This window comes from Ovis canadensis, chromosome 2 (genome assembly GCF_042477335.2).
Source record: "Ovis canadensis isolate MfBH-ARS-UI-01 breed Bighorn chromosome 2, ARS-UI_OviCan_v2, whole genome shotgun sequence".
Taxonomy (NCBI): Eukaryota; Metazoa; Chordata; class Mammalia; order Artiodactyla; family Bovidae; genus Ovis; species Ovis canadensis.
This window is the reverse complement of record NC_091246.1, coordinates 254,646,448-254,664,303: the sequence shown is the minus strand read 5'-3', so window position 1 is coordinate 254,664,303 and position 17,856 is coordinate 254,646,448. Positions and strand designations below refer to the sequence as shown.

At 56.5% G+C, this 17,856-nt stretch overlaps 1 protein-coding gene across 1 annotated transcript in view; it reads left to right on the top strand.

Annotated features, from left to right (window-relative positions):
• The first annotated feature begins 518 nt into the window (after window positions 1-518).
• PADI1 (peptidyl arginine deiminase 1) overlaps window positions 519-17,856 on the top strand; it is a 44,480-nt gene continuing 27,142 nt past the window's right edge. Inside the window, exon 1 of the mRNA XM_069575163.1 lies at window positions 519-633. Within this exon, the coding sequence (XP_069431264.1) occupies window positions 542-633 (92 nt within the window). The 5' untranslated portion in view covers window positions 519-541. The remainder of the gene's footprint in view (window positions 634-17,856) is intronic.

The following is a 17,856-nucleotide window of genomic DNA, read 5'->3' as shown; positions in this document are numbered from 1 at the left end:
CGGCAGGTGGATTCTTTACCATCGGCGCCACGAGGGAAGCCCACAGGCAACAGTTTCTGCAAGAACCCCCTGGTCAGTGAAGTGCTCGCCTACGAGACGACATCTGCAGGCCGCTCAGGCAGGGCCCTCTGAAACGGCTGCCATCACCGCGTCCTGGCCGCGTGGACTCAGTTGCCAAGAGTCTGAGGATGGAAGCTAAGCTGGAGCAGGGGGTGGGGGCTGGGGGGGGGAGGGGCTTGTATTCTGCTGGCAGCCAAGCTCTGCTCCACCGGGGGCCTCAGCTGAAGCCTCCCTTCCCCATTCCCCAGGGAAGCTTTTGGTACCTCCTCCCTGAGCCTCTTGGATTGACAGGCCAAGAGGGATGGCATGGGGCCAGGAGGTGGGGACCGGGCTCGGGCAGGCTCTTCAGGTCACAGGATGAAATTAAAAGGGAGGAGGAAAGCGCCAGCCTGTCAGAACTCACACCCCTTCCTGGCAACGAGGTGCCTGGGAGCGGAGCCGGGGAGCAGGGTGCACAGAGGTTGGACGCCAGTGGGTTGAGATGGCCCAGCAGAGAGCCGTGCGGCTGTCCCCGAAGAAGCCCAGCTATGCCGTGTGTGTTGTGGGGGTCGAGACACACCTGGACGTTCACAGGTGAGAGCCGAGGGGCGCCCACCTGGCTGGCAGAGGGCTGGGCGGGGCTGGGCACCTGCAGCAGTGGGTGGCCCCCGGAGGCCGAATCGGGCACTGTGGAGGGTGCTGGCGCGGGGCCGTTGTGAAGGCAGAGCGGGCGGAGTTGCTCCAGCACGGGCTGCAGGTCCCTGCTGGGGCCCCGGCTCCGGCACGGGTCCTGTCTCTGGCCTCGAGCCCTTGGGCGAGGGTTCCAGCTCTGAGCCCCGGGGCCGCGCGCTGGGGTCTGGGTTCTGCGTTCTGACATCCCAGCGGAACGCGGGCGGAGCATCAGAACGAACTGTCGCTGATTCTGCCCTCCGTTTCTTGCCGACGGCCCCTCTCTCTGAGGCGGAGGGGCGGCGTGTGGCAGCTTGGTGGTTGGAGGCCAGGCAGGACCACTGGGATGAGAAGGGACGAGCTGGGGAAGGAATGAGCGTGCTGGCAAAGAGAGGACTGGGAGCAGGCCTGGGGTGTCTGTTCCTGTCTGCGCATAAGGGGAGGCGCCCAGAGGAGCCTGGTGCTTGTGTCTGCGAGAGGGTGATGGGGATGGGGCTGGGGGCAGGGCCCAGGACTCAGCCCAGTGTGTTTCCCCGCTCAGCCGCGGGGGAGCTGGACTTGGGGGCCTCCGGGGGTCTCTCCAGGTCTGACACAACTCTCGTCCTGCTAGACCAGATGCACCCAGAGCCCCTGTCGGCGGGGAGGGCACAGTCAAGGCGAGGAGGGTCTGCCTCCCAGAGCAGGTGGGAGCTGGGGTCTGGTACAAGCTGGGATCTGAGCCGGCCCGGCTTCACCTGGGGTCAGGGGGCCTCCACCCCCAAGGCCCCTTTTGCCGCCTCTGCCCTGGCTCTGGGGCGGGGACCTCAGGGGCGCGGGGAGCCAGGTGCCCCAGGGGCCAGGCCTCAGCTCCCGGTTGTCCTGGGGGCCCTGGCCTGGGGCGGTTCTCTTGCATCTGGGCAGCCAGCGGAGACCCCGTTGTCTCCTGTCCTCTTGACACAGTGTTGCCAGACTCAGCAAATGAAAATGCAGGATACCTGGCTTACATTTCAGGTTAAAAAATAACTGTTTTTAGTGCATTGCGTGGGAGATACTTGTACTTTTAAAAGTAACTGACATTCAGATTTAGCTCGGCGTCCTGCACTTTATCTGGCGACTATGCTTTACCATCAAGAGTGGGGACAGGGTCTCTAGTGAGCCCCGTCTTCCTGTTCCACCCCTGCTCTTCTCCCAGGGGATGGCTGCTTCTGGAGGGGAGCTGCAGAGGCTCCGGCCCTTCCGAGAAGCCTCTGACTGGGAGCCAGGAGATGGGAGTCTGCTTCTGCTTCGGCCACTGACCTGCTGTCTGGCGTGTGCCAAGCCGCAGGCCCTCTCTGGGCCCCGGCAGGGTGAGCTGAGTCCCCTGTTCAGTTCAGGCTGGTGGTAAAGCACCCACACTCGGCTTGGACAGACTCGGGGTCTCCTTCTAGCTCCGTTGGTGGCTGGGGGGCCCTGGCAAGCTGCCGCGCTTCTCTGAGCCTGTTTCCTCATCTGACAAATGGGGGAGCAAGATCACTGATGGTAATGGGTTGAGGGTGCGCGTGTGCTCAGCCGGGTCCTTCTCTTGGCCACCCCGTGGACCGTAGCCCGCCAGGCTCCTCTGTCCATGAGGCTTCCCAGGCAAGAACACTGGAGCGGGTTGCCATTTGCTGCTCCAGGGGATCTTCCCGACCCAGGGATGGAATCCTGGTCTCTTGAGTCTCCTGTATTGGCAGAGGGATTCTGTACCACTGTGCCACCTGGGAAACACCAGTAGTGGGTTGGGGGAGGGCAATAAATGTGAGCCTGCCTGTGTGGGGCCCTTGCCCTGTGGGAGGGGCCGTGCCACAGCTCTGACGGCTCTCTGGGGCCGCTTTCCTCCCATCATGTCTCAGAGGGTGGAGGAGCAGAAGGCAGATGGGCTGTGTGGTGGGTACGCGGGACAATGCGCTTGGAAACCTCCTTTGGGGTCACCAAGCCCCTCGGCATCCCCAGGGAGGGCTGCAGCCCCACTGCAGGCGCAGGGAAGCCGCCTGGTGGTCCAACTCTGCGCGCAGGGGCTGCTGTGGGGTCCTGGTGAGCAGCGTGGGGGACCCGCGCCCGAGGTCCTTCAGGAGCCCTCACCCTGGATGCTGATGGGCACTAGCGTCACAGCCGTGAGGGGCTCTGGGAAACAGAAGTTAGTTCTGCGACAAGTTGTTTCCAAAGTAGACCTTGAGAAGAACTTCTGGCCTCTGAGGTCTGTGATAGGTGGGACCCGGCGAGGTGGAGCCGTCGAGCCAAGTGGAGGGAGGGGAGTGGCTCGTCCCCCTCGGAAGGTTTGAAGAGGCACCTGGGACTTCCTGGCGGTCCAACGGTTAAGGCTTCCAGCGCCGGGGCTGTGGGCTTGATCCCTGGTCCAGGAACGAATATCCCACACGTGGCCAAGAAGAACGGGAGCAGGGGGTCCTGAAGCCCACTCTGGGCCCCGGCTGGCTAGAGGGAGGGGCTGTGCTTGGTGAACTCGAGGCTCTCCCACCCCAGCTGAGGTTGAGCTAGGGGCCTCTGATTGGCCTTGCTGGGAGAAGGGGGACCCCCCCCCCCAAAGAGGGGAGTGCCAGTCACCTGGGCTGAGGTCCTGCCCTCTGGAGCCGCTGGGGATGGGCGTGTGGGAGTGATGTCACGGGAAGCGATTAACTCCCCCGTGTGCGCTCCAGACCGGTTATTTGGGGAAACACCTGTTTTGGGAGAATAGTGTGTCCTGGGGTGCCCCAGGCTGAGGAGCCCTAGAAATACCGTGTGCTACAGACCCTGCTCTCTCAACCTGGTGGGCTGGCGACCCCCTGCGTCTGGCCAGACAGCCCGGACCGTCTCTGTTTTCCCTGCCTGGAGGCGGTCCCCAGAGGACTTCTGCCAAAAAGCAGGACGTGGCGTCGGGAATGCATTAGTGATCCCGGCCGGTGTTCCGTGTCTGCCCAGAATCAGAGCCCCGGTCTGGAGACCACGCAAACATTTGTCCCTGGGGATGGAGGGGAAGGCTGGCCCGGTGAGGCTGGGATGGTCTCCTGGAGCTTTTTCTAAGCCTCCCCCAGCCCCGCACAAAGCCTCAAACCCAGATAGACTCTTAGACCCGAGATGGCTGGAATTCCAAGAGCCCGGGCGTGGGGGGTGGGGAGGGTCTCTTCAGGGCCTGTCAGGTGAGCGGGAGAAAAGATCCAAACCGCTTCTTTCTCTGGGGTTCCCTGCTTTTCAAGAACACGACATGCCTAAACGGAGTTGTAAAGCTTGAGGTCTGTGTATTTCTGATGTTTATACTGAGTAAATTAATGCTTTTAACTTGTGCAGAAGTACAGTGAAGCGTAATTGTGCTCCTCGTGGGGTAATTACAGGCCTGGTGCCCAACACTAGCTCATGATGACCGACAGGCTCCCGGTGCCAGGCGGGGACACGGGTTTAAGCTCCAGGGAGAAACCCCCTCCTCCTCGTTCCCTCCTGCGACTGTACCATTTCTTTCCGGGAAGTGATGCTAGCGTTCAGATTGGAGGGTTCTTGGAAGGTATGAGGTCGGGGTCCTCGGCAAGGTCCTGGGAGCCAGCAGCGGCCACAACCAATCTGGATGTGAAATGATGGACAGTGACTTCTTGAAACGTGCAATCCTGGCTTCAGAGAGGGCACCGGCGGTCAGCCAGCCCTGGAGTCTCCGGATGCCCCGGCCTCCTGGCCCCGCGCCGCCCCGTCCTGAGACAGAGCTTGTCGGTCTCTCTTTCCTCCCCGCCTCCGCTCCGCAGCCGCTGCCCTCCACCGCCCGCGCCCCGCTTCTCGAAACCATTTGGTCTCGAAACCTCCCCCTGTGCCTGACCGGCTTCTCTTCCGCCTCCTGCAGCTCCCAGCTTCCTCTCTCCCTGGGCGGGCAGGGTCCGGCGGTGGACCCTGAGAAAAGACCGAAGACGAGGGAGGGGCCGTGGCGGCTCACCCCCGACGGAGGTGCCTCCTCGGCCCCCAGACGCTTCCCCTGTGACGTGTGGTCCTCTGCTTTGCTCGGTCCAGAGACGCTTTCTTTCCCTTTGCTGAGGGTTCTAAGCAGGACCTCCTCCAAGTGGTCCTGATGCTCAAAGGTGTGTGGGGTGTAGGGTGTGGGGCTGGAAGGGACTGGCAAGGCCACACCCAGCCGAGGACCTCAGCCCCGGGGGAGCCCAGGAGGGGCCTCAGCTGTGGGCTGCGGGTGGTGGTGGGGATCCCAAATGCCGCCACCGGGGTGAGGGAGCTGGGGCCTGCTGGAGCCTGGCAGGGGCAGACCCTTGCTGAGTCTGCAGCGCACCTAGGCCCAGAGCAGAGAACCCCGCCACCCTGCGTCTGAGCCCAAGGCCGCCTGAAGCCCTGCCAAGCGCTTCTCCAATGCACCCTACCAACCATGTGCAGGACCCCTCGGCCCCCACCTGGGTCTCCATCACTTTGCTGGGAGCGTGGGCAAAGGGAAGGTTAGGAATTCCACAGGAGGAGCCTGCTGAGGCTGTGGTCTGCACCAGGCTGACAGGCGTCAGGGGGAGGAGGCGGGGCTTCCGCACACAGACGAGGGAGGAGGCTGGACCCCACGCTGACTGGGCCCCGAGGAGGAGGTCCCATTGATGCAGCTGCTTGGTGACCGCTGAGCGAGGGAGGGCTGGTGACCCGTCGCGGTCCTGCGGGCTGTGTGACCTTGGGCTAGCCACCCAGCCTCTCTGTTCCTGTGTCCTCCCATGCTAGAAGGGGTGGCGTTGCCTGTGAGTTTGGCCCCCTTTCCGCAGATGAGCAGCGGCATGGTCTGAGGAGCACAGCCGTGCAGTCCCTCTGGAGCAGAAGGGGAGACAGTCTGAGCAGAGAGGAGTGAGCCGTGATTCTGACGTTCCGTTCAGGGCTCGTCTCTGAGATGTCCTGGCCCCCAGCCCCTGTTTGCCTCTGCTGGGATGAGAGCTGCCCCCCGCCATCTCCAGCCTCCATCCCTGGGCCGGCAGGGGTTCCAGAGGAGGAGGGCCCGGCCCAGGCCCTCTGTGGAGGCTCCCTGGGTGCAGCCTTAGCTGAGCAATGCCAGGGCGTCCGGTCTCTCTGGAAAGGAAAGGAAGAGGGGCATGACGCAGCTGCCTCTGGGGTGGTTCTGCACGCAGGGGGCGATCCCAGCCTGTGACGGGGCATCTGCCAGCCTCGTCACCCCCCCAGCTGTGTCAGCCACAGCCAGCACCTGGGCAGGCCCAAAGAGAAAGCCGCATGGGGCTCTGAGCCGTCTGTGCGCTTTACCCCACTGCGGCCCCTTAGACGTTTCGAGACAGATGCTCCTTGTCCAGCTCTGTGCTGTGCTGAGGCACTTGGAGACGAGACAACCTATGCCCACCCCCGAGGGGCTCCCTCCTTAGTCTGGGGGCTAAGAGAGCCTTCAGGATGTGGACGCTCACCGCTGAATCGCTCTCCTGGTTTCTGGCCAGGCCGGAGAGTGAAGGGGGAGCCAGGATCCTCCTCCCTAGGTCTGCCTGCTGCCCAGGCCCCTGGCGACAGTGTCAAGTGACGCGGACGGCACCCTCTCAGCCCAGTCTCACAGCGAGCTTACGCGGTGACGGCTCCTGAGATCCCCGTTTTGCGGACAGAGACGGAGACACAGAGAGGCCGAGAGGCTTGCGCAGAGTCACACAGCCCGCTCATTGCTGGGGAATCCTCTGTGTGGTCGAGTTTCCGCGGGGGTGGTGGGCGCAGGGCAGAGGATGAGCTTTGGGGTCAGACCCGAGTGAGGGCAAATCTCAGGCCCCGCCCCATGTGTGGCCTCCCTGTGACTTTCCTGTCACCTGTAAAATGAGAAGCCTGGTCACCGCCCTGCTCAGCAGGCAGGGGCCTCAGGGATGGAATCAGAGCAGTGCGAAAGCACGTTGGAGACCGTGCTGTGCCCGCCCCGGGCGGGTCCCGTGAGGGCGGGCCAGGGTGATTCATCTCTGCTTTCCTGTGCCCAGGTGGCCCCTGCCACAGCGGGTGCTCAGGAAATCTGTGTTGAGGCCGAACGGCCCTCGTGAGCTCCTGGGGGAGTTGCGTCCTTTAGGGCTGGCCGCCTCCGGGGACTGTTGGCCATAGCAGATCTCGGCCCCCAGCAGAAGGACCCCCAGAGCTGGCCGCGCCGGACAGGACTTGTCAGGTCAACTCCAGGACACCTGGAGGGCGGCCCTTCCCGGGCAGGCATGTGGCTGATCAGGTGTGAAGGGGAAGCCACAGGCTTGGCCAGTCTGCTCTGCCCAAGGGCTGCCTACCAGCTTGCTCCTCAGCCTTTCTACCCGGTCGCATTAGTCCCCTTCCATCCCGGCCTCTCTCCAGCACAGTGTCTTGCTCAAGCCTCCAGCACACCCTGGTTCTCTGCCGCCAGCCCATACCCTTTCCCCCAGCTGGAAGCTGGGTCAGCACCAGTCTGCCCTGCCCGCCCAGACCGTCGGCTGGGCAGAGGGGCCCCCTGACCCTCGGGATCATCCCCAGGTGCTGGTGTGGTCCAAGCATGGGGTCGACGGCATGGGGGAGGCCCCATGACTGCCCTGTCTCTCCCCTCCCCAGGGACCAGGTGGTCAGTTTCCGAGTAGCTGAGATGAAGTGTGGCCTGTGGCACCCCGGTAGGAGGAAGCTTCTGGGTGCAGGTTGCAGCTGAGCAAAAGGAAAGACTTCCTAATTTCTTTCCCTGAGTTGTCAAAGCACCAAAGGGTGTCAGGTAGTGAGCTCCCTGTCACAGGAAGTGTTCAAGCACAGAGTTCTGCAGTGGGCAGGGAGCTGGCCAGGATGACCTCTGGGACCATTCTCTCACCAAAGGCCTGTAGGGATACTCCAGAGTCTCATTGTTTTAAGGGTAGAAAGGGGCCGGAAGGTCATGCCATCCTGCTGGTTGGCACGGACTTCACCCCTGCAAAGTTGGGGTGCGTGGAGGGGGAGGAGGGCACGTGGTCTTCCTGCCTTAGAGCCCCACATCCTGCCAGCTCCCAGGGGGTCCTATAAAAGAGCTTGTGTGGCAAGGTTTCAGGGCTTCCCTTTTCTCTTCCCACATCTCCTCTGGCTAGCTCCTTCCTCCAGTCCCCACCAGGAACACGCTAAGGGCACGCACACGCCTTTTAATGTTGGCCGGGACGGCACAGGAGAGAAGGCAAGCCTGCTGCCCCTTCCATTCTCTGCCAGCTGTGTGGCCCTAGGAAGGGTACTCAGCCTCGCTGAAAAGATTTCCTCAGCTGCTAAACGAGGACAGCCACACGTACCTAAGAGGGTTGCTGTAAAGTGTAGATAAGATCACAGGTGTCAGAAGATGAGAACGTGCCTAGCACATAGGGTGTACGTGATCAGTCATGTCTGACTCTTCACCCCCATGGACTGTAGCCCGACAGTCTCCTCCAACCCTGGGATTTTCTGGGCAAGGATATTGTAGTTAGTTGCCATTTCCTCCTCCAGGGGATCCTCCTGACCCAGGGATCAAGCCCACGCTTCTCACACCTCCGGCATTGGCAGGAGGGTTCTTTACCACTGCTCCACCTGGGAAGCCCTCTGGCACATACTAGGTGCTTGAAAATGCCACCCTGGTATTGCCCTACCCAATATCGCCCGTGGAGCATGCTGTCCTCATGCCTGACCAGGCGGGTGGGCATGCACGTAGTTAAAGCGAGTGAGCCAGGCGGGAATGCCTGTTGCTCTGACTCCCTTCCCCATCCTCTGTGCCTCCCTTGTGAGATCCTCTAAGAGCTGACTCCATGCTCCTCGCAGCCTCTTGATTAACCTGGTGAACCCGGCTCTGCTCTGAGCCGGGGCCCAGGGTGAGGATGAGTCAGGGTACTGTTCTGGGTGACACAGACTGTGAAGGGGCTGCAAGGAGAGTCTGGACCGGGGCTGCAGGGCACGGGAAGGAGACAGGGTCCTGGCCCGACTGGGTTGGGCTGCTGGGGGCTCTGGGAAGAGTGATAGTACCAGCGGTGATGGCACCAAACTCTTAAGCACCTACTGTATGCCAAGCACTTCAGTGTATCTCTCTCCTTTTAAAAATGTTTACTTCTTGGTCACACCAGAAGTCATGTGGGGCCTTAGTTCTCCGACCAGGGGCTGAACCCATGCTCCTGCTTTGGAAGATCAGAGTCTTAACTACCAGACCACCAGGGAAGTCCCATGCCGAGTACTTTTCTAACGGAACCTGCCCAGCAGCCCTGGGAAGTAGCTCTTTGGATTACATCCATTTTACTGAGGAGGGAAATCGAGGCTCAGAGCAGCAGAGTGACCGAATCCCAGGCCATACGCCTCACACAGCCCATAGTCTGCTCCACGGAAGGGTGGCATTTGGAGAAGCTCAATTGGTAAGGAATCTGCTTGCAATGTGGGAGACCTGGGTTTGATCCCTGAGTTGGGAAGATCTCCTGGAGAAGAGAAAGGCTACCCACTCCAGTATTCTGGCCTGGAGAATCCTATGGACTACAGTCCATGGGGTCGCAAAGAGTTGGACACGACTGAGCGACTTTCATTTCATTTCATTTTGAAGAGTGCAGAAGGCTGCCTCTCCCATCCCCACCCCAGCTGCGCGTTGGAAGGCGCGCTCACAGGCTCATCAGCCTGGCCGTGGCAGTGGCATAAAGCTGATGGCAGTGATGATACCGGCAGACCGGGTGTCTCTGGCATGGTAATGACCGAGTCCCTTCATTTAATAAAGGGGCACTTTCAAATCCATGTCCTCACCTGACTCTGGGTCTGGAGACACGCCAGAGCTGCATGCCGGGGTTTGGTCCAGGAGCCTGGACCACACAGCTGCCGATGAGTTGGTGGGGAGTGAGAGTGCAGGGGGGTGGTTCTGGCTCGTGGATCGGATGAGCCACAAAGCAGCTCAGGAGCAGCGGAGACAAGTCCCACTGTGGGCGGCCTGCGGCCCACCGATGCCGACGCCTGCCTGTTCCACCCCCAGAGCGACCCTTAATGCTCAGCTCCACCCACAGACCCAGGAGTCTGAGAGGGGAGGAAAGGCTCTGAGAGCCTGTCCTGAAGGCCTGGGACAGGGGAGAAGGGGGCGCACCAAGGGAATGAGAATCCGGACGGCCAGGGGCCAGCCTGGCACAGCCTGTGGATGCAGGAGACAGAGGCCCTCCCCGGAGGTCGGCAAACACACGTGTGTGCACACACGCGCACACACATGCACACACATGCACACGCACACACACGCGCGCGCGCACACGCACATGCACGCACACGCACACACGCACATGCACACACGCACGCACACGCACACACACGCACACAAAACAACAAAAACCCCTCCTGCTGGGCCAACCGCAGACACCTGTCTTTTTCACCGAGAGGCAGCACTAGGGAAGGAACCCGGATGGGGGAAGGAGGGGGGCCTGAACAGGCGCCTCCCAGAGAGCAGGGAGGCCTGCCCGGTCTCCGGCCTGCCCGTCAGGCGCCTCCTGCAGGAAGCCTCCTCTCCCCAGCGTCCATCCTTGTAGCAACTCCCTTGGCCCCTGGAGGGAGAAAGAAGACCAGGACCCCAGCACCTGGAGAGGGGTGAGCTGGATGGGAGCGGCGGGGGAAGGCTGGAGGTAGGTCCAGACTGCAGGGGGCCAGGCTGGGCTCGGGAGGCCCTGACGGCCCCTCTCCTTACCTTATTATTAAAGGTTTTATTGGAGTTAGAGCTGATCTCAGGTGCTGCTAGCGATAAAGAACCTGCCCGCCAGCGCAGGAGACCGACGAGCCTCGGGTTCGATCCCTGGGTCGGGAAGGTCTCCTGGAGAAGGGAACGGCAGCCCACTCCAGTTGTCTCACCTGGAGAACCCCGTGGACAGAGGAGCCTCGCGGGCTGCAGTCCGTGGGGTCGCAGAGAGTCGGACACGACTGAGCTGATTCACGGTGCCGTGTCGGTTTCAGCTGTACAGCAAGGTGCATCAGTTACACATACGCATATGGCCACTCTCTTTCAGATTCCGCTCCCCTGCAGGCCGTCACAGAGCACTGAGCACCATGCAGCAGGCCCCTATTAGTCACCTATCTTATACATTTGCTGTTGTTGAGTTGCTAAGTTGTGTCCGACTCTTTGCAACCCCATGGACTGTAGCCTGCGAGGCTCCTCTGTCCATGGGATTTCCCAGACAAGAATCCTGGAGTGGTTGCCATTTCCTTCTCCAGGGGGTCTTCCTGACCCAGGGACTGAATTTGAGTTTCCTGCATTGGTGGATGGATTCTGAGCCTCCAGGAGAGCCCATTTTATATATAGTAGTGTTTATATCCCAGTCTTCCAATTTATCCCTTCCCACCCCTTCTTACATCATTATTATTATTATGTCCTACCAAGATTCCAAATAAAGGGTTGTGTGCCCAGGGCTGTGACTTGGAAATGGCAACCTGTGCCCAAAGCTGGGGATTGGCTCCAAGGAGCCCTGCTTCCCTTGAAAGGGCTGCGTCAGCAGTGACAGGCTCTCCGCGGAGCTGGAAACCCTTCTGCAGTCAGCTAGACGCACTGGGCTCCTGCTGACTTGCTCTTAGGCTGTGTGAGCAGGGGCCCTGGGGCTGGATCGATTGAATTCAAACTCATGCTCAACCAACCTGCCAGCTGGGTGGTCCAGGGAAAGCCGTTCTGTCCCCCGAGCCACACTTGGGCCCTCTCCCCGGCGCACAGGAAAGCCAGCCTACTGACGCGGGGCTGTGGTGCAGGAAAGCGCAGAGTTAACTGCAGGCACAGCGAGGGGTCCTGGAAGCTGCTGCTTGGAAGACCTGAAGTCCTGGGTAGTGCGGAGGGAAAGGTTTTTAAAGACAGGGTAATGGAGACGGGTGCTGGGTGTGTCTCCTAGTGTTTTTTGGATGAAGTCTGGCTGATCCATTACAAGGTGCTAGTTTCTGCTGTGCAGCGGAGTGATTCAGTAATGCATGAAGACACGTCCTTTCCATAGTCTTTCCCATTATGGTTTATCGTGGAGTATTTTTTAAACTGGTTAATTATTTGGCTGCCTCGCGTCTCAGCGGCATTGCTTCATGCAGGATCTTCCCTTGAGGCACCTGGACTCTCCAGCTGTGGCGCTCTGCCTGTGGGATCTTAGTTCCCTGACGAGGGCTCAAACCCAAGTCCCCTGCACTGCAAGGCGGGTTCTTAATCTCTGGACCCCCAGGGGCATCCTTATCATAGGATTCTGGAGGTGGCTCCCTGCGCTATCCAGTGAGGCCTTGCTGTCTGTTTTATCTGCTAACCCAGCCTCCCGCTCGAGCCCTCCCCCGACCCCTCCCCGCAGGCAGCCACCAGCCTGTTCTGTCTGCGACTGTTTCTGCTCCACAGGCAGGCTCATCTGTGCCGTAATTTAGAGTCCACGTGTAAGCAATACCATGCAGGACCTCTCTCCCTTCCTGCCTTGCTTCACCTGTGTGATAATCTCTCGTCTCTCCGCACTGCTGCAGAAGGCATCGCTTCATTCCCTTTGAGGCTGTGTGCGCTCAGTTCGTCAGTCGTGTCCGACTCTTTGAGACCCTACGGACTGCAGCCCGCCAGGCTCCTCTGTCCATGGGACTCCCCAGGCAGGAACACCGGAGCGGGCTTCCGTGCCCTCCTCCAGGGGACCGTCCCGACCCAGGGATGGAACCCGGGTCTCCGGCGTGTCCTGCACTGGCGGGACTGCTCTTTGCCACTGTGCCCCCTGGGAAGCTCCTCTTTCATGGCTGAGTAGTATTCTGCTGTGTACATGTACCTTGTCTTCTTTATCCGTTCACCTGTTGGTGGGTACTCACGCTGTTCTCGCGTCTCGGCCACTGTGAGCAGTGCTGCTGTGAATGCAGGGATGCACGCGTGTTTCTGAATTACAGTTTTGTCTAGACGTGTGCCGAGGAGTGCAAATGTGGGATCATATGGTAATTTTATTTTTAGTGTTTGCTTGTAGACTTATTTATTTGTTCACTTTGGCATATACTTGCTTTGCAATGTTGAGCTGGTTTCTGCTGTACATCAAGGTGAAGCAGCTGTGTGTGTACACATACCCGCCCTCCAGAGCCTCCCTCCACCCCCCTAGGTCATCACAGAGCGCACGCTGAGCTCCCTGCGCTCTGGAATAGTTTCTCACTTGCTTGCTCTGTTGCTCAGTCGTGTCTGACTCTTCGCAACCCCATGGACTGCAGCACACCAGGCCTCCCTGTCCTTCACCATCTCCTGGAGTTTGCGCAAATTCATGTCCATGGATCAGTGATGCCATCCAACCATCTCATCCTCTGTCGTCCCCTTCTCCTTCTGCCTTCAATATTTCCCAGCATCAGGGTCTTTTCCAAAGAGTCGGCTCTTTGAACCAGGTGGCTAAAGCATTGGAGCTTCAGCTTCAGCATCAGTCCTTCCAATGAATATTCAGGGTTGATTTCCAATAGGACTAATTGGTTTGATCTCTTTGTAGTCCAAGGGACTCTCAATAGTCTTCAGCAAGACAGTTCAAAGGATCAGTTCTTCAGCACTCAGTATTCTTTATGGTCCAAATCTCACATCTGAACATGACCATTGGAAAAATCATAGATTTGACTATACAGACCTTTGTTGGCAAAGTGATGTCTCTGCTTTTTGATACACTGCCTACGTTGGTCATAGCTTTTCTTCCAAGGAGCAAGCATCTTTCAATATCCTGGCTGCAGTCACCATCCACAGTAATTTTGGGGCTCAAGAAAATAAAATCTGCCACTGTTTCCACTTTTCCCCCATCTATTTGCCGTGAAGCGATGGGACCAGATACCATGATCTTCATTTTTGAATGTCGAGTTTTAAGCCTGCTTTTTCACTCTCCTCTTTCACCCCCATAAGAGGCTTTTTAGTTCCTCTTCACTTTCTGCCATTAGGGTGGTATCATCTGAATATCTGAGGCTGTTGATATTTCTCCTGGCAGTCTTGACTCCAGCTGTGATTCACCTAGCCTGGCGTTTTGCCTGGTGTGCTCTGCATAGAACTTAAATAAACAAGGCGACAATATACAGCCTAGTCGTACTCCTTTCCAATTTATAATCAGCCCATTGTTCCATGCCTAGTTCTGTTGCTTCTTGACCTGCATCCAGGTTTCTCAGGAGGCAGGCAAGGTGGTCTAGTATTCCCATCAATGGAAGAATTTTCCACAGTTTGTTGTGATCCACACAGTCAAAGGCTTTAGCATAGACGATGAAGCAGAAGTAGGTATTTTTCTGGAATTTCCTTGCTTTCTTTATGATCCAACGAATGTTGGCAATTTGATCTCTGGTTCCTCTACCTTTTCTAAACCTGGCTTGTACACCTTCAACTCAGGTACCGCTGAAGCCTAGCTTGAAGGATTTTGAGCATTTCCTTGCTAGCATGTGAAATGAAGTCTAGTTCGAACATCCTTTGGCATTGCCTGTCTTTGGGACTGGAATGAAAACTGACTTTTTCCCGTCCTGTGGCCACTGCTGAGTTTTCCAAATTTTCTGGCACATTGAGCTCAGCACCCTAAAACGTCATCTTTTAGGGTTTGAATAGCTCAGCCGGAATTCCAGCGCCTCCCTAGCTTTGTTCTCAGTGATGCTTCACGCCTCACTGGCCGTCTGCTTTACGGACAGCAGTTTCTGTATGCAAATGCTGCCCCCGCAGTGCCCCGCCTTCCCCGTCCTCCCCTGTATCCGTTCTCTAAGCCAGCCTCTGTATTCCTGCCCTGCAAATAGGTTCCTCTGCACCTTTTTCCCTAGATTCCATGTTGACGGGTTAGTATATATCATTGTTTTTCTCTTTCTGACTCACTTCACTTTGTATGACAGGCTCTAGGTCCGTCCGCATCACTAAAGTGACCTGACTCCGTTTTTTACGGCTGTATAATATTCCACGGTGTATCCGCACCACACCTGGGTCCATTCCTCTGTCGATGAACATCCAGGGTGCTCCCACACTCTGGCTAGTGTAAACAGTGCTTCGGAGAACCTCGGGGTGCACGTGTCTGTTTGAGTCACGGTTTTCTCAGGGTATACGCCCAGTAGTGGGATTGCTGGGTCATATGATAGTACATTTTTCATTTTTTTTTAAGGGACCTCCATACTGTTCTCCAAGTGACTGTTTCGATTTACATTCACACCAACAGTTTGCAAGAGGGTTCCCTTTTCACCACACTCTCTCCAGCATTTATTGTTTGTAGCTTTTTTGATGATGACCCTTCTGACTGGTGTGAGGTGATACTTCATTGCAGTTTTGATTTGCATTTCTCTAGTAATCAGCTATGTCCAGCATCTTTCCAGGTGCCTGTTGGCCATCTGCATTTCTTCTTTGAAGAAATGTCTATCTTAGGTCTTCTGTTTCAATTGGGTTGCTTGCTTTTTTCATTGCTGAGTTTTATGAACTGCTTGTATATTTTGGAAATTAAGCCCTTGCTGGTTGCATCATTTGCAAATATTTCCTCCCGTTCTGTAGGCTGTCTTTTCGGTTTTGGTTATGGGTTCCTTTACTGTGCAAAAGCTTAAAAGTTTGATTAGGTCCCGTTTGTTCATTTTTGTTTTTATTACTATTGTCTTGGTTGGGAGACTGACCTAAGAAAACGTTGGTACAATTTATATCAGAGAATGTTTCGCCTATGATCTCATCCGGGACTTTCATGGTGTCGTGTCTTCTGTCTAAGCCTTTACTCCATCTTGAGTTTCTGCATGAGGTGAGAGGGTGTGCTCTGTTTCACTGAAAGGTGTTTAAAGGCAGAGTGAGGGAAAGGGCTGTAGGGTGTGTGACCGTGGACATTCTCGTGAGTCAGCCTCATCAGCCTTCTGGGTCTACGTGCTTGTGGGCAGCATACAATTAACTTCTTCCACCTGGTGGGGGGTTCAGTGTCTGCAAATCCGCTCCAGGGTGTGGCTCAGAACCCTGTCTGTGTCTATGAGGAGGAGCAGAGGTCCTCGAATGTTTGGATGGCTAAGTCGTTATTGGTCTTGTTTGGCTGTCTTCCTTCGTTTCTGCATTTTCTCGATTTCCTGGTTAAGTCTATTCTTTGGAACTCAAGGAAAGCCTCGGAGGCTAAGGTTCTATTACGAGCAAGAGGCAGATGGAGGATGTGGAGGAGGGCGGGGAAGTCTGCTCCAGGGGGTCCATAGGCTCTGCTTGGTTACCGTTCCACGTTCCCGGGCTGTCTTGTCCTCGTCCATAAAACAAGGGCTTCCTGTACTTCTTGCCCACAGCCAGGCCCCACACTGGGTGCTGAGATGACCACAGTTTTAGTGAAAGTGGAACGGGAAAGTTCCCTGCATTCTAGGGGGAGAAATGGCAGAGAGACAGCAGGGAAATGTGTGAAGTAGACGTGGCGTGTCAGGTGACAAGCGCCGCGGGCTGAAAGGAGATGCAGCTGGTCATGCAGTTAGGGGATGTGAGGCCGTGGTGCCACCCTTAAACAGGGCAGTCAGGGCACCTCTGGGAAAGAGACGAGGCACTGAGCCCCCGGGGATGCTCCCGGCTGAACATTCCAAATGCAGAGAACCCAAGCGCGAAGGCAGGCGGAGCATTGCCCGTGCTCCCCAACAAGAGACGCTACTGCAATGAGAGACGCCCAACCGCAGTCAGAGGGTAGCGCCCGCTCGCAGCAACCAGGGAAAAGCCCGCCAGCAACAAAGACCCAGCACAGCAAAGACAGTGAGGACCAGTGCCCGGCACAACTAGGAAGCGCACAGTCACCCTGGTAAAAGGCGGAGTCCCTCCAGGGAAGGCTAGGAGAGCTGCGGCAGCGCAAACTTAGCAGCATAGCAGGATGCGTCCCCAAGGGGACCTGATTGTCTTTTTTTTTTTTTTTAAGGAAGTTTACAAGCCTGTTGTCAAACACAGCCATTATTTAAAATTAAACTGTATATTGCTTGCCTGTTCAGTTGCTCAGTTGTGTCCGACTCTTTGCAGCCCCATGGACCATAGCCCACCAGGCTCCTCTGTCCATGGGATTCTCCAGGCAAGGATACTGGAGTGGGTTGCCATGCCCTCCTCCAGGGGAGCTTCCTGACCCAGGGATCGAACCCTTGTCTTTTGCATCTCCCGCATTGGCAGGTTGGTTCTTTATCACTGAGCCACCTGGGAAGCCCCCCACCATTGTTTTAAATGCAGCTTATTTAACAGTAATAACAAGAGGACCCACCACCAGAACCCTGAGTGCCGGGTGAAGACCTAGCAGAACCAAAGATAAAAAACCCGGAAAGGCAATGGCGGCGATTTCCCTGGTGCTTCAGTGGTGAAAGCTCTGTGCTCCCAGTACAGGGGGGAGGTCTGACTCCTGCTCGGGGAACTAAGATCCTGCACGCTGTGAGATGTAGCCAAATTAAAGAAAAAAATCAATCAAAAAATAAATGACCTAAATCAAACCCCTTATGATTATGCAGTGGAAGTGAGACATAGATATAAGGGCCTAGATCTGATAGACAGACTGCCTGATGAACTATGGACAGAGGTTCATGACATTGTATAGGAGACAGGGATCAAGACCATCCCCATGGAAAAGAAATGCAAAAAAGCAAAATGGCTGTCTGGGGAGGCCTTACAAATAGCTGTGAAAAGAAGAGAAGTGAAAAGCAAAGGAGAAAAGAAAAGATATAAGCATCTGAAGGCAGAGTTCCAAAGAATAGCAAGAAGAGATAAAAAAGCCTTCTTCAGCGATCAATGCAAAGAAATAGAAGAAAAGAACAGAATGGGAAAGACTAGGGATCTCTTCAAGAAAGTTAGAGATACCAAGGGAACATTTCATGCAAAGATGGGCCCAATAAAGGACAGAAATGGTATGGACCTAACAGAGGCAGAAGATATTAAGAAGAGGTGGCAAGAATACATGAAAGAACTGTACAAAAATGATCTTTACAACCTGGATAATCACGATGGTGTGATCACTCACCTAGAGCCAGACATCCTGGAATGCGAAGTCAAGTGGGCCTTAGAAAGCATCACTATGAACAAAGCTAGTGGAGGTGATGGGATTCTAGTTGAGCTGTTTCAAATCCTGAAAGATGATGCTGTGAAAGTGCTGCACTCAATATGCCATAAAATTTGGAAAACTGAGCAGTGGCCACAGGACTGGAAAAGGTCAGTTTTCATTCCAATCCCAAAGAAAGGCAATGCCAAGGAATGCTCAAACTACCGCACAATTGTACTCATCTCACATGCTAGTAAAGTAATGCTCAAAATTCTCCAAGCCAGGCTTCAGCAATACGTGAACCATGAACTCCCTGATGTTCAAGCTGGTTTTAGGAAAGGCAGAGGAACCAGAGATCAAATTGCCAATATCCACTGGATCATGGAAA